The 15,643-nt window shown below is 42.9% G+C and overlaps 1 protein-coding gene across 22 annotated transcripts in view; it reads left to right on the top strand.

Annotated features, from left to right (window-relative positions):
• Positions 1 to 15,643, top strand: part of LOC131463863 (ankyrin-1-like) — a 103,495-nt gene that overhangs the window by 72,418 nt on the left and 15,434 nt on the right. For 10 of the 22 annotated variants that reach the window (XM_058635929.1, XM_058635928.1, XM_058635924.1 and 7 more), the window contains 32 exons: positions 68 to 166; positions 250 to 348; positions 441 to 539; positions 1,244 to 1,441; positions 1,555 to 1,653; positions 1,746 to 1,844; positions 1,947 to 2,045; positions 2,248 to 2,445; positions 2,976 to 3,074; positions 3,187 to 3,285; positions 3,377 to 3,574; positions 3,690 to 3,788; positions 4,095 to 4,193; positions 4,548 to 4,646; positions 4,749 to 4,841; positions 4,962 to 5,034; positions 5,202 to 5,222; positions 7,867 to 7,987; positions 8,172 to 8,250; positions 9,205 to 9,320; positions 9,411 to 9,635; positions 9,984 to 10,138; positions 10,218 to 10,429; positions 12,206 to 12,443; positions 12,568 to 12,664; positions 12,781 to 13,009; positions 13,123 to 13,251; positions 13,351 to 13,470; positions 13,560 to 13,647; positions 13,738 to 13,812; positions 14,142 to 14,273; positions 14,438 to 14,593. In XM_058635929.1, the coding sequence (XP_058491912.1) occupies positions 68 to 166; positions 250 to 348; positions 441 to 539; positions 1,244 to 1,441; positions 1,555 to 1,653; positions 1,746 to 1,844; positions 1,947 to 2,045; positions 2,248 to 2,445; positions 2,976 to 3,074; positions 3,187 to 3,285; positions 3,377 to 3,574; positions 3,690 to 3,788; positions 4,095 to 4,193; positions 4,548 to 4,646; positions 4,749 to 4,841; positions 4,962 to 5,034; positions 5,202 to 5,222; positions 7,867 to 7,987; positions 8,172 to 8,250; positions 9,205 to 9,320; positions 9,411 to 9,635; positions 9,984 to 10,138; positions 10,218 to 10,429; positions 12,206 to 12,443; positions 12,568 to 12,664; positions 12,781 to 13,009; positions 13,123 to 13,251; positions 13,351 to 13,470; positions 13,560 to 13,647; positions 13,738 to 13,812; positions 14,142 to 14,273; positions 14,438 to 14,593 (4,042 nt within the window). The remainder of the gene's footprint in view (positions 1 to 67; positions 167 to 249; positions 349 to 440; positions 540 to 1,243; positions 1,442 to 1,554; positions 1,654 to 1,745; positions 1,845 to 1,946; positions 2,046 to 2,247; positions 2,446 to 2,975; positions 3,075 to 3,186; positions 3,286 to 3,376; positions 3,575 to 3,689; positions 3,789 to 4,094; positions 4,194 to 4,547; positions 4,647 to 4,748; positions 4,842 to 4,961; positions 5,035 to 5,201; positions 5,223 to 7,866; positions 7,988 to 8,171; positions 8,251 to 9,204; positions 9,321 to 9,410; positions 9,636 to 9,983; positions 10,139 to 10,217; positions 10,430 to 12,205; positions 12,444 to 12,567; positions 12,665 to 12,780; positions 13,010 to 13,122; positions 13,252 to 13,350; positions 13,471 to 13,559; positions 13,648 to 13,737; positions 13,813 to 14,141; positions 14,274 to 14,437; positions 14,594 to 15,643) is intronic. The other 12 variants (XM_058635934.1, XM_058635948.1, XM_058635949.1 and 9 more) reach the window with 9 other exon arrangements.

Consider the following 15,643-nt stretch of genomic DNA (forward strand, 5'->3'; position numbering starts at 1 on the left):
GTCTTTGTGCTTCTAAAGTGCTAGTGTAATGAAAGTTCCATGCACTCACACTCACGTGTCCTTGCAGACTGGATTCACACCCCTCCACATTGCTGCACACTATGAAAATCTGAACGTTGCTCAGCTGCTGCTCAACAGAGGAGCCAATGTCAACTTCACCCCAAAGGTAGGGGGAAACCGTTTAAATCTCGCGTCCTTGCTTTGTGTTATCGTCACACGTGTGTGAAGTGCACCTGTGTCGCTCCGCAGAACGGTATCACTCCTCTGCACATCGCATCCAGACGGGGGAACGTGATCATGGTGCGACTGCTGCTGGACAGAGGGGCACAGATCGATGCCAAGACCAAGGTGCGCTGAACATCGGTGTTTGTGTTTCCTAAAAGAATTTAAGTGAATTTGATGCAGCAGTAACTTAATTATCGACAATCGTCTATCCCCAGGACGAGCTGACTCCTCTGCACTGTGCAGCCAGAAATGGTCATGTCAGGATAATAGAGATCCTGCTGGACCACGGGGCCCCAATCCAGGCAAAGACCAAGGTAAAATATCTTGTAGTTTCGCAAACTCGGCCGAGGTCCAAGGTTGAACAGTCGGGGCACTCACTCTGTGGAATAACATCCCTCTGGAACTTCCTTTGGCAAGATCAGAGTCCTCTATTGAAACCTGCCACATTTTTTACGATGGCTGTCAAACGATTATTTTTTCATATTTTTAGCACATGTTTGAAAACCTAATACAACTGTTTTTAGGTCCATACTGAAGAGCAGCTATTACCAGTGTAATGAATGTGTTACTTTTAGATTTATTTGATTATTTCAATTCAAAATAAGTGCAATAAGCCTGACAAAGTCTACTTGCAATACTAGTGTATTTGCACTTTGCAGGAGTTCCATTTTAGTTGCCTTCTCTGTTGCATAAGTGTTGGACAGATGAAGGAGCCAGGCTGCAGTTTAAAGATATGAAAACACTCTGACTTGATACAGGATTATTTCTCACCGTCTTTCAACAGCTTCATCTATATATGTATTTCACTACCTGACTAAGTGATTGATCCCCAGTCTTTTTCCCAAAGCCACATACTATTTCAGTTTTTAGTTGCGTACGCCACACAGCCATCATCGGCTGTTTTTAAAAGTGTGACAACAACCGAAAACCATGTGTTTATCGCAGTTATTTTCAATATTTCCTGTTTTGATGAAAAGGACGAGAGTGAGTTTACTGTATTTGTTATCTCTCTTTGCAGAATGGCTTATCTCCAATTCACATGGCAGCTCAGGGCGACCACATGGACTGCGTCAAACAGCTCCTGCAGTACAACGCGGAGATCGATGACATCACGCTGGACCACCTCACTCCTTTGCATGTGGCGGCACACTGCGGACACCACCGCATGGCCAAAGTGCTTCTGGACAAAGGTGGCAAACCCAACTCTCGAGCTCTGGTCAGTGAGAAATACAAAAAAAAACACTAAATGAACTCACGGTGTCGAAGCAGGCGACGCATAGTTTGTTATGAGCTTTGTGCTGATGAGATGATGATCCTTTGTTTTCACAGAACGGCTTCACTCCTTTGCATATCGCCTGTAAAAAGAACCACATGCGTGTGATCGACCTCCTGCTCAAACACGCTGCATCGTTAGAGGCTGTAACTGAGGTGAGTGTGCAACGCCAAAAATGCATTACACTGTTTTGATAAACCAGAAAGCCCGTTTGTAATTACTCTGACACTGTTCTCCCTTTGAACAGTCGGGCTTGACCCCATTGCATGTGGCATCATTTATGGGTCATCTGAACATCGTGAAGATCCTCCTGCAGAAAGGAGCTTCCCCCAGTGCGTCAAATGTGGTGAGTTCCCGTCTGCAGACAGATAGATAAATAAATAAATACATGTGGCTCTGTTAAAGTGTCAGCTCTGACTGCGCGGCGTGTCCGTCTGTGTGTGAGCAGAAAGTGGAGACTCCTCTCCATATGGCTTCTCGCGCAGGACACTATGAGGTGGCGGAATTTTTACTGGAGAATGCCGCACCGGTCGACGCCAAGGCCAAGGTAGAGTTTTCACACGGCAGAATCTGCTGACTCGTGCTCATGCAGAAGATCGCTCTAATTCCTACGATTGAATATTAAAAAAATTTGTTATTCTTCATCAAATTTCAATACCTATCTGCTGATTCCTTTCCTTCACACAACAGACTCATTTCAATGAAAACACACACACATTTCTTAAGTGCTGTCTCCTTTTCCTGACCAGGATGACCAAAGCCCTTTGCATTGTGCCGCTCGAATGGGCCACAAGGATCTTGTGAAGCTGCTGCTGGATCACAAAGCCAACCCCAACTCCACCACCACAGCCGGACACACGCCCTTACACATCGCTGCCCGGGAAGGTCATGTACAAACTGTCCGCATCCTCCTGGACACACAGGCTCAGCAGGCCAAGATGACAAAGGTAAGGCATCTATTCTGCATAATGTTATTCTAAACTAATGTGTCCTCAAACTCTGGGGACTCGCTTTTTCAAGATGACAAACCACTTCACATAAATCATCGAGAGCAAATTTGTGTTTTATATTATTATGAAGAGGTAACCCAGCCATTTGTCAAGAGATACATGGTATAACTTAAGAGCGAGGAAGAAAATTGTGGGTACTATTGTTAGCCAGTGTGTTGTCTGTCACTCAAACGCACAGGGAACCAAGCAAGACAACTCCCACCTGCTTCTCACTGTCACCAAACTATGTCTTTTTTTAATTGCTTTAATTCAGAGACCTCTAGTGGTAGAAATGACATGCTGTGCATTTAAGTCAACGGCTCGAAAAAAAAAGCAGCATATTTAATTGGCAACTTAACACAAATCTCTAGCATCCCATCTGTTGGTCCCAAGTGAGTCTCTGGGAATAACTTGTCATATCCATATTTACCTAATTTGGACTTCAGTCGGCCTAATCGTGTGTCCCACTGCTGATTCTGTCTCTGCAGAAAGGCTTCACTCCGCTGCATGTGGCTTCCAAATACGGAAAGGTGGATGTAGCAGAGCTGCTGCTGGAGAGGGGAGCTAATCCTAACGCTGCAGGCAAGGTAAATAAAGACCGAGAAGAAGTCTCAGGGTTATAGTGGAAAAGATCAAAAGATTTAAGAAGTCTTGATGTGTAGTTGTAGATGTGTAGTGATTTGAATTGTGGTTTTACAGAACGGTCTGACACCACTGCACGTCGCTGTACATCACAACAACCTTGACGTTGTGAACCTGCTCGTCAGCAAAGGAGGATCACCACACAGTGCAGCCAGGGTAAATGGGGAAAAAAAACAAACCCACAAATGCACACACCATATTCAAGTGAACATTTGTGTTGTGAACATTACTTATATCTGTGCTTCAGAACGGCTACACTGCCCTGCACATAGCATCTAAGCAGAACCAGGTGGAGGTGGCTAACAGCCTGCTGCAGTACGGAGCTTCGGCCAACGCTGAGTCACTGCAGGGAGTCACACCTCTCCACCTGGCCTCGCAGGAAGGAAGGCCAGACATGGTGTCGCTGCTCATCTCCAAACAGGCCAATGTCAACCTCGGCAACAAGGTGAGAACCGCATAAAACTCAAGTGCTCATATGCACACGTGTGCCTACGCGTCCGTGTGAATAGTTCTGTGATATTTGCTGTGACATTTTGTCCCGTGTCTTGTGTTTCCTACAGAGTGGATTAACTCCACTCCACCTGGTGGCACAGGAAGGACACGTTGGCATCGCTGACATCTTGGTGAAACAGGGAGCATCAGTCTATGCTGCCACACGGGTAAAGCCTCCTCAGCCTAATGGTCCAAAAATAAGTAGAGAAAAAGACAAAGCAGTTGTAAAGCTCTGTATCATAAAAAGCCTGATTTATATGGCAGGAACTGGTAGTAATTATGTGCTGGAATTTATTATAATGTCAAGGTGATTTTATTATAATACTGTAAATGCTTTTTAACCGTTGCTGTCTTTTCAAAATAAAATCTACTGAATGTGCATGTGAACTGAATACAATATGAGACATTTAATAAAATAATGGAAACCAAAAAACAGGGCGATACATAAGTTTTGACTTTCTCTTTCCTATCAGATGGGTTACACCCCTCTCCATGTAGCCTGTCACTATGGCAACATCAAAATGGTGAAGTTCCTCCTGCAGCAACAAGCCAATGTCAACAGCAAAACAAGGGTGAGTGCCCCCTCTGGTGTAGGATAGAACTACAACAAAACAGTGCTTATTACAGTTAACGTACAGGTCAAGACTGTAGCAGTTCTCTGCTGTTAATCTACCTTTTGTATGCATCTAAGATACAGTGTTTCTTGTGAATTTCTTGCATGTAAAGCAGAGTCAGAGTAACTCATAAAAACATGATTTGATGTTTATTTAAGGGGAATTCCCCCTATTTTAATTTATACTTGATTAAACTACACAGCACTCCCAGATGTATCATAAAGACAAATTTCTACTTGTTAAAGCGTCCATCTTCTGAGTTGACTCACATACATAATGCATGTTTTGCTTTGTCTGTGGTGACTCTTCCAGCTTGGATACACTCCTCTGCACCAGGCGGCCCAGCAGGGACACACAGACATTGTGACTCTGTTGCTGAAGCATGGAGCTCAGCCCAACGAGACCACCACAGTGAGCCCGAAAACACCACGGTCTCTTCCTTTAAGTTCATTCAATTGTTTGGTTTTCAGTGACCTGATCAATCCCCTCCTCCTCCTCTCTGTTTTCTGTCAGAATGGAACGTCAGCCTTAGCCATTGCTAAGAGGTTGGGCTACATCTCTGTGATCGACGTCCTGAAGCTCGTCACTGAGGAGACAGTTTCCATGGTGAGAAGTTTACAGATGTCATCAAAATACTGTTTACAAAAGTCCAATTCAAAGCCCTTTTCTCTTGACATTGTATCCACAACGATTCATTCTTTTTTCTCCTCTGTCTGTGTCCTGCAGACGAGCACAGAGAAACATCGCATGAGTTTCCCCGAAACGGTGGACGAGATTCTTGACGTGTCCGAAGACGAAGGTAGACCAACGACATTTGTTTGTTTAATCGCACAAAACAGTTAGAGACCACGTGAAATGGACGGTCAGCGTCACCAAAATATAATTACATATGTTTACTAGGCTGATTTTATGATGTTTGAACTGGTCCGATAAATATTTTTTTTGCATTTTGCCCCCCTTTTTTAGGAATTGCACAGCTAACATTAGGTATGAATGTCTCTTTCTGTCTTTGTGTGGCATTCATAGGTTGTTGTAATAAAGTATATGGCTCCATTTCAAGCTCACCCATTCTCTCCATCCTTATCTTGCTGCCTCTCTCACTCGCGTCCCCCCCGTAGTGGTACTCACTGTGATGGTGGCTCTGGTTCTTTCATCGGCATGCGCCCATAGCACCTTTAATAACACCCTCATCCTCTCACGTCCCCGCAGTTATATTTATCCTTTTAGTCAGACATCATTAAGATCAAATCAAAATTATTGGATTTTTTTTTGTTTCAAAGAAAACTGCTCACGAAATTGAGTTGCTTTAATGTCTCTGATGTCATTGTTTTGATGTTTGTCCAACATTGTGTCCACATTTGAATCCGTCTTCCCTGTGCATCTTGTGTTCTTGCTGCGTGACGTCAGTTTGTTTGTTTGCCATAAATAAACTGACAGAAATATGACGCCACAGAGATGTTTATGTTGCTCTCTGTGTGTGTTTAAACTACAGAGGAGCAAGTGTTTGATAAAAAATGTCAGTCAGTTCACAGTAACCAGCCTGTTTCTGCTGCCCCCAAGTGGCCAAATATCAATTGCTGCAGTTTTAACTGTTTAATGCTTGTTTTCACCACATACAGTATGTGTGTCCTGACGTCTTCAGGATGATTTAACTGACAAATCGAAATACAGACAGAGTAGCTGGTTTGACACACGTCAGATCTGGAATATTAAAATGTCACCGGCATGTGTTGAAAACATGAAAACATTATGGTAACACAACATGAGCTGACTCATATAAAGCTGTGGAGGTGCTCTTAGAGTCAAGTGTAATGGCACCTACTTATATCACTGTGGCTCTGCAGCACATTCAGACACCTACTCTCACATTATGTTGTCCTCAAACACTCACAATTGAGGGGGGAGACACACTTTTGTTGCTGGTTATTTTTCAGCGAGTTTTTGAGGGTAAGTAACCAAAACCTGCCTCTGCTCACATTAGGATGCACCGTTAGGGAGAGCTCGTACTTGTGATGTGTGTGTTGTTGTCTGTGTTTGTGTCCGTGTGCATCGCTCTCCGAACCAGACGAGACCTCTCAAGCCTCAGAGTTCAGAATCGGTTTATTCACTTGACAACACATCTCTGGAATGAGATTACGCTGATGCATGGGTCTCTCCAGAGATACAGCGATGATGTTGTGATGCTGCAGCAAACCCAAGCTTTTAATGGTCCTTTAAAAACTCCAGTTGACATTTATCTGGAGTCCTGTCTCGTTTGAGCAGAGTAATGTTTTAGATGTGCTGAATCAAATGTACAGGAATCAGCAGCCCGAGAGTTCACCTCGTATAAGGGGATATAATCAAAATGTGCACAATAAATAGGTTCTGTTATCCCAGTAGAAAACAATGACAGAGTGTAGTAGTCAGATTCTCCGACACACACAGAGATATTCTCTAACAAAGTGTGTGAGAGAAAGTGCCGTCCAGGAGACAAGTGTCTACACTGGCATGTCTGTCATTGCCCGTCACTGGTTTCCTCAGCCGTCTGTGTCTCTGTGCATCTTCACTGCAGGTCTTAGTTTTTCTTCTCCTCTGTTTGAGACCTTGTTGAGAGTGGTATTGAGGTCTTTTAGGTTGGGTTAGGTTCTGACACTTGCTCACTCTCACGGCATCCCATGTGTTGAAGCACTCTGAGCTGTGTTATTGGGTGAACTATAGTGGGAGGCGCAACAGACCAGCACACAAACATAAACTGTAAAGAGTTTGTGGCCCACAAATGTAAATGTATTTTGTGAATAATAAACTGGCTGCACCATTGTTATCAGTGAAGCCATTTTCCCTTAATCTCTAACATCATGGTCATTTTCAGAGCCGGCCCAAGGTATGAGCAAACTACTGTAAGCGTCTACTTGGAGCATTTGATTATCTTATTTGTATTTTATTATTTTATAACAGTGAGTCTTTTGCACATTCTTAACATTTTTAACATATTCTGTTCTTAAACCATTTTGTTATCTTGTTACAGTTCCATCTTGTGTTTGTTTATATTAATTAATACTGATTTAAGTGATTAGTTTTACTCAATAATTTTTATTTTAATATTTAACGATAAGACAATATAATTAATAATTTAATGATAAGACAATATAATTATTAATTGGAGTTTCTTTTTTACTTATACTTATTTTCTTCAATTGTTTTCACATTGCAGTTGGTTAAGTCATCGTCATGGTTACAATAAAGGCCGTATTTATTGTTTTATTTTGTTACATTTTACTAGGCGGACACCATATTCACCTCTTAGTATTGTGTCCTTTTTTAAAACTAAGTGGAAATCAACACAAGACTATTCCGGGCCCCAGAATCACATTGGGCAGCTTGGGCCGGCCCTGGTCAGTTTATGCATTAATGTTCCCGTCCCTTTACATTATATGTGTTTCAGGTGTATAAAGTGGCTGCATTTTACTCGCTAATGTTTCATTTCACCGGTCTAACACCTAAATCACTGAGCTGTCACCTGAATCCTGGGTTATCATGTCGCGTAAATGCAGCTTAACAGTCTTGTTCTTTTCTTTCTCTCTTTCTCTCTGTGCTGTTTCACCCCCACCTGACCACCGTCTGTTCGCTCTCTTTGGCATGTTGTTCTCTGAAGGAGAGGAGCTCTTGGGGACCGAAGGGGCCAGGTATATGAAGATGGATGACATGAAAGACCATGATGACGATTTCCTCTCCCCCAAGAAATCACTGGAGTACGAGAGAGGGCTGGGCACAGCGTAAGGGGGGCAGGGTGGGGAAGTAGTGAAGAGAGCCAACCTGGTAGCCACAAGCTGGATGAATAGAGGGGGGTGCACCATAGACAATCACTGAGCACCAGGGATGAGCACTGGGGAGGAGGTGAGAAGTGGAGAATGTTAATCTGATTTGTGTTGTTTTTTTTCCTTTCTTTTCAAACATTAGAAATTACTCGCCAGCGATTCCCAGGATCCCCCGTGTCTCTCCAGAGACCGTCATCCTCAAAGAACATGAAATAGAACAGGTACTGTACAGAGCAGCGTGGATCACGCACAAGAAAACACCATACATTTTTATAGAGGCACCGATTTAGATAGTGCTCTTTCATAATACTGGGGGACGAGCAAGAGAAGAATAAATGCTGATCAGTCCTGTGCACACTGGTTCCTTCAGTTGCCACAAACCAATTAAAAGTGTCTTTCATTAGACCTTCCTCAACATTTATATGCCAACATTTTTTCTGTTTGATTTGTCAGCCCCAGATTATCAGAATTTCAGTTATAAATGTGAATTTTCCAAGGAAAAGTTGCCCTTAAACTTCAAAGTTTTCCTCAGTGAAATAAAGTTAGCTTGGTGTCAGTCTCCATGACAACTGAGCATCATCACCTGCTGATATGCTGTGTCCTCTGCATCATGCACTGGAGAAAAGCAGACCAAATTCACTCAACGTCCACTTTATTAGGTACATAATCACCCACTGCGCCCTTATTCTGCTGCTGTAGCCCGTCTGTTCTAATGTCAAATGTGTTGTGTGTTCATCGATGTTGGTTTTCTTCAAATCATGGTTGTAATGAGTAGCTACTGCTGCAAGCTGTCGTTGCCTTTATGTCAGTTAAAGCTAGTTCAGCAGTTTCCTCTGAAGTCTGGCTTCAACAAGGTGATTTTTTTCTCTTTTTATGGACACTTCCTTAGAGATGGTTGCGTGTTGAAATCCCAGTAAAGTACCAGTTTCTCAAATACTCAAAGCAAACATGCCATTTTAAATGTCTTGCCCAAATGCTACTCTGATTAGAAACCTGCATTAACAAGCAGTTGAACTGGTGTACCTAATAAAGTGGCCGGATGGTGTTTTTATTTTTTGTCATAACCCTATCTATGAAATAGTTTGTAGTGTAAGTTATTTATGCTATACATTGATAAAACAACATCATGCTTAGATGTGTTCTTTTGAGAATAAACCATTTCCTCTCTGCTGTAGCAACACACTCCTCTTCCACTGCCCAAAGAATACGACGACGATTCACTGATTCCCAGCAGCCCAGCGACTGAGACATCAGACAATGTCAGCCCTGTCGCCAGTCCCATACACACAGGGTCAGCTTAACACAAACACTTAACTTCTCTTAATCTTCATTTACCTGTCGGATAAAGCAGCTGATTTACGCGACATCTGTCTGACGGCAGGTTCCTGGTCAGTTTTATGGTGGATGCTCGAGGCGGCTCTATGCGAGGCAGCAGGCATAATGGTCTGCGCGTCATCATACCACCACGGACCTGTGCGGCCCCCACCCGCATCACCTGCCGCCTTGTGAAGCCGCAGAAGCTGACCAGCCCCCCTCCTCTGGTGGAGGGAGAGGGGCTGGCCAGCAGGATCATCTCCCTGGGTCCAGCTGGGATGCAGTTCCTGGGGTGAGGAAGGAAACCTCTGGGCATTGTGATGTATTCATTTTAATAACTGGCCTGTAACACACTTGCCATATTGTTATTAAAGGTCCAGTGTGTGATATTTAGTCAGGTTTACTGAGAGAAATTGAATATATTACTTTGTTTGTTTGTATTGTGTGTGGTAGTGTATCAGAGTGTTTGTGAAGCAGACTTATTTAGTTCCACAGGATGTGTTATATTCTTAACGAATATATGCATATCATTTTACACTTAACTGCATTATCCTGTGTTCTAAACCTTTATTCATTATTGATAGACTGCTTATTAATGCTAATGCACTACGATAATCCCATTCCTGTTGTCGTTGTTCAGACCAGTGATTGTGGAAATCCCCCACTTTGCTGCTCTGGGTCGAGGCGACCGGGAGCTTGTGGTGCTGAGGAGTGAGAACGGCTCTGTCTGGAAAGAGCATCGGAATCGCTATGGTGATGAGGTGCTAGAAACTATTCTCAATGGAATGGATGAAGGTAAGGTAACCACAGTGTGGCATATCTTTTTTTTTTTTTAATTCAGACAAAGAAACTGAACTACCCTGCCTCTCCACAGAATTAGAAAGTCAAGAGGAGCTTGTGAAGAAGAGAATTCGCCGCATCATCTCTACCGACTTCCCCCTTTACTTTGCTGTTGTGTCGCGCGTCCAGCAGGAGAGCGATCTGATTGGTCCGGAGGGAGGTTCGCTGACGAGTAAACTGGTGCCATTGGTCCAGGCTTCGTTTCCAGAGACGGCAGTCACCAAACGAGTCCGCCTGGGGCTGCAGGTGAGATGGGACGATGAGGATGAGGAGAGTGAAGGAGAAGAAAGAATCGTTAATGCCTGTGTTGCCTGAAAAGAGAAAAAAAAAAGCATGTTGGATGTAAATGAATTGACCCTGGAATGATACAATCATATAAGCATGTGTGCTAAGTTTTCCTCTCATGGTGTTCTCTTTCCGTTTGCTTATTTTGCTTTTCATATTTCCCACAGTGCATGCACTTGGCACCTTTACATAAAAATGGACTGCTTTGTTTTTTTTCCAATGATGTCTGTCTTACTCGTGTATTTATGTCACCTGTAAAATGTATGTAGTATATTCAACAAATTAAGTTGAGATACGCAAGTTAAACATCACTTGGTGGGAATTCTTTTGCATGCTGTGGCCAGGAAATACTGTGTTTTTGTTTTTACTTGCTGTGCAGTAGTTTTTGGTATCATGAATGTATAAAAAAAAAATACTAAGAGGCCTTCTTCACTTAAAAGGGCACCAGAGCACTTGACACCTTTTATAATTCTAACAATATCATGTTTTAATCCCTTATATTGAACCTCTACACTTCAAGTTGTCATCAGTCAAACACACCAAAGACAAGAGAAATGATTTTAGCACACTTTACCTCGCTTAGATAATTATACAAAAACAGCAAGCCGCAAACTCTTTTAGGACACGTTTCTCAGCAGTCTCTTTTCTATTGCACAAGCATCTACCCATGATTTAGCCCAAACTGCAAAATGTCCCACTCCCACTTCTTCATTAAAGATGCAGTGTGGAAGATTTAGTTGAAATTATTCTCATGTTGGGCTGCAACCAACCAATTAATCGAGTACTTGTTTGGTCCATAAAATGTTGAAAAATGTGATTTAATTATTTCTTTGTCATATGGAGCAAAGAAACCACATATTCACATCTAGGCTGAAAAATCTGAACTTTTCTTTTACATTTTGATGCTAAGTGAAGGCTGCATGGGTTCTCCAACAAACTTAGAAGGGAAGAGTGAAGGCATATTCAGCTGCAACTTACAACTTCACCAATAAATGTTACCTAATTTCACACTTATTTTACACACTGTAGCTTTTAAAATGAAAAGTATTAATGTGTGAATTGTAAAATCAAAATGTAACATTTGACACACTGATAAACTGTAGATTGTTCTCAATAAATGACAAATAATGTATTTTATAGCCATTTTGGCACACAGATGATTTTTACTTTTACTAGTTTCATTTTATAATATTCCAGATGTTTATGGAGCTTTAAAAACTGACAGTGGAATTCTAAGTAAAATAGTTCTTCCAAACTAACACTATACATATACATATATATATATATCTATATAATCATGTATAGAACAGCCTTATGAAAAACCACAGCGCCTTTTTCTTTGATATCCTTTTTTTTTGCATGAACAATTGTAAAAGCTTTTTGTTAACAAACATTGTTACATTTCATAATAAAACAAATGATTACGTCCTGCACCCAAGTTGTGTTGCCATTGTTTTTCCAAATATATTGTTTAAACAATTCACTGTGGGCTTCTCTCTCTCTCTTCCTCTTCATTTTTTACCTTTTCCCTGTTTGGTTGTCATCTCTGTGACCTCATGTTTCCTCATCCACATGCTCTATTATCTCATTCATTATCCCAATATCTTCTGGAAAAACCTACATTTCCTGTTGATTTCTTTTCCTTTGGTCTGATTTCCATTCTTTCTACTTCATCATCAAACCCGTGCCCATGTTACGCTTCCCCCCCCTTTCTCCATCGTTTACTCTCAACCTCAGGCTCAGCCAGTTCCAGATGAACTGGTTGCAAAGCTGCTGGGTAACCAAGCAAACTTTAGCCCTGTTGTCACCGTGGAGCCTCGGCGGCGCAAATTTCACCGACCCATCGGCCTGCGCATTCCCCTGCCGCCATCCTGGAAGGAGAGCCCCCGAGACGCTGGGGAGGGTGACACCACCAGTCTGCGCCTGCTTTGCTCCGTCATAGGTACTGCATGCCACGGCGGGGAGTTGTGGGCGGGTGAGGAAGTTTGTATGTTGGTTCTGAGGGGAGCGGCAAAGAAAGATTGCTGATTTGCATAAGTGAAAACACTGTCAGAGCCACATTAACCAATGTGACTTTTGCCATTCTGCCTGATTCCCAGGAGGCACAGCACCAGCCCAGTGGGAGGACATCACCGGCACAACCAAGCTTATGTATGCTAATGACTGCGCCAGTTTCACAACCAATGTATCAGCACGGTGAGTTCAGTTGCTGCCACGTGCCATCATGCCGTATCAAGATGTCCAACCAAAACGTATTAATCAGCTTTATTGTGATAATAAAAGCCCATTGCATTGAATTATGTCCCTGTCAGATTCTGGCTCGCAGACTGTCCTCGGACCGCCGAGGCCGTCTCCTTTTCCAACCTGCTCTACAGGGAGCTGTCGGCTGTTCCCTACATGGCCAAGTTTGTGGTGTTTGCGAAGATGAATGAGCTGCGCGAGGGCCGCCTCCGCTGCTACTGCATGACCGACGACAAGATGGACAAAACCCTGGAGCAACATGAGAACTTCACAGAGGTGGCTCGCAGCAGAGACATAGAGGTCAGTTCAGAGTCAAAAGGCACTGCCGATGTCCTAGTGATGACCCTATAAATACAATATACAATGATGATGAACGCAGGTACAGCTAAGACCCTCTGTGTCCTGTCTTGCAGGTGATGGAGGGAATGCCACTTCACCTAGAATGTTCAGGAAATCTTCTGCCAGTGAGGAAAGCCACCCAGCAGCCTCGCTGCTTCAGCTTCCAGGCCTTTAGGGATAACCGCCTCCCGGTGTCTGTTAAGGTTTTTGTCATTTGGAATTCTCCTCGGTTGAATTGTCTTGGTTGCTCTCTCTCTGTATGTTCATATGTTCATTGCTTTCTTTGTGTCTCTTCATGTAAGGTGAGAGACAGCAGTAAAGAGCCCACGGGATTTTTGTCTTTCCTGCGTAAGACCACCAAGTATGAGGACAGTCAGCATGTGCTCTGTAACCTCAACATTACGATGCCTCCGTGTATCAGGGTAAAGCTATCAAACTGAGTTCTTATATACACAAAAAGGGACCTCATTTGTATTCACGTCTGACGTCAGTGGTGTTTGCTTGTCAATAGCAGATTCTGGGGAGTGAAGATCGGAGGAGAACTCTGACCCCGCTGGCATTGAGAGAAAGATACAGTGCCCTAAATGAGCCTGCGATGGGTATGAGTTTTTACACGTCCCATTGACTACTGTAATCTAAACTTCACATAAAAAGATATTAATGTTTCTTTTCTACTCTGGTTTCTGCAGCTTCAATGAGTGCGATGGAGAGGACTGAGCTGAAAATGGCTGTGATTGCAGAACAGCTGGGACTGAGCTGGGCGGGTAATATACAGCAGCCTTCTGTCTGTCTGTCTGTCTGTCTGTCCGTCTGAATGAATGCTGGAAACCATCTATGTTTACTTTGTGTCTGACAAGTTTGCCTAGCTCCTTGGTGTCTAAACAACATGGCCTCCAGCCATTCAAACAAATTATAGTCTATTTTCCGGCCAAGACTATTCGCTATTTTGGCATCAGAATAATACTCTTTCTCTTCTGGTTAGAGCTAACGTGTAGCAGTGTACCATTTCAACAACCACATGACTCATGTGCTAAATGATGTACTGGAACCATTACCCTCACTTCATCTAGATCTTCTCTGTCACATGTTTAAGAGTTGGCACGTGAGCTTCAGCTCAGTGTGGACGACATCAATAAGATCCGTGTGGAGAATCCAAACTCTCTGCTGGAGCAGAGCTCAGCTCTACTCAACCTGTGGGCCACCCGAGAGGGCAAGAGGGCCAAGAGTAAGTACAGGACATGGCTTTTAAATTTCTCTCATCCCCAAGTTTCTTTTCCTTTTTTAATCCATTTAAAGACAGAATGGTATTGTAATTGAATTGCAAAGTTCGTTCTGGGAACCTTTTTTCCTTGTTTGCGTGTGTGTCTCTGTCATATGTCCTCTCTGCAGTGGAGAGCTTGTACGCAGCTCTGAAGAGTATTGACCGTATGGACATTGTCAGCATGTTGGAGGGACAGCCCCCACAGCCTGCGAGACAAGGCGCCCGCGATCTCAGCAGACGCCGACACAATGAGAGAGAGCACATTTCCCCTGGTATGACCAATGGTAAGCTGCTTTTCCGGATCCCACAGTGCAGCCTGTCCCCTGTGTCCCCTTTTGCCCCAAACCCAGAACCCACAACCCACTTTCACAATAAAATCACATCCTCTCCTAAAGCTTAAGTGAAAATTGATCCCCTGTGATTTCTCATTGTCTTCCCTGTGTTTTTCTTATATGTTCTCCATGATACTGTTGTGTATGAAAACTGCCACAAACATTAAACTTTTGCAGGACTTTCCCTACAACAACATGCAGAGTGACTCAGGACACTCCTACTCTACTACATGTACAACCGCTGTACAGTGTACAGAAAAAAAGCTAAGTTGTGAAATGCTTGGACCTTGATAGTGAAGGACATTTGAGCAAAACACTCTCTCACTCTAAATAGTATTAATACTCTAACATTGAGTCAAATCCATAAACTCTAATAATAAGTCTTTACAACATTTTAAATTTAGTAGGACCGCATTTTGTCTTAAAAAACAACACCTTGTTATACATGATCACTCCATATACAGTAAATCATAAGTAAAGACTAACATAATTGGGTTTCTTACCAATTGTCAGTCCTCAGTCTTTTACTCCTTTTCCTCATGGTTTCCTTCACATGCATAGTCTACATCTTAATGACTCCATTTTCACCTCTGGATGGGTGTGAGTCGCCCATCAATGAGTCAGTCCGCCAGGTGCCAGGTCCTCACTGTGAAAACTGGAGCAATAGTCGGAGATGTAACAATGCATACACAGTTATGACCATGAGGGTCAAAGGGTAAAGACTGAAACATTCAGATCACTTTTGCAGTGAATCTGATAATCATGTATCTGTGTTGTCTCTCTATCTGTCTATTAACCTGCCTCCCAAAGGCTGTTCCTGCTTTGACGTTTAAATAAAAACGATGTGACACTTTGATAACAAGGATAAACATAGATACACCTAGAGTAAGGTCAAACAATATACCGTGTACAATTTTGAGATGTCCCAAATAAAAGATGACCAATGTGAAACAATGTGGTCATATGTTGTACTGTGAGTAAGCTTTACCCCGCTCATTTGAC

The sequence above is a fragment of the Solea solea genome, chromosome 8 (genome assembly GCF_958295425.1).
Source record: "Solea solea chromosome 8, fSolSol10.1, whole genome shotgun sequence".
In the NCBI taxonomy this organism is placed as follows: Eukaryota; Metazoa; Chordata; class Actinopteri; order Pleuronectiformes; family Soleidae; genus Solea; species Solea solea.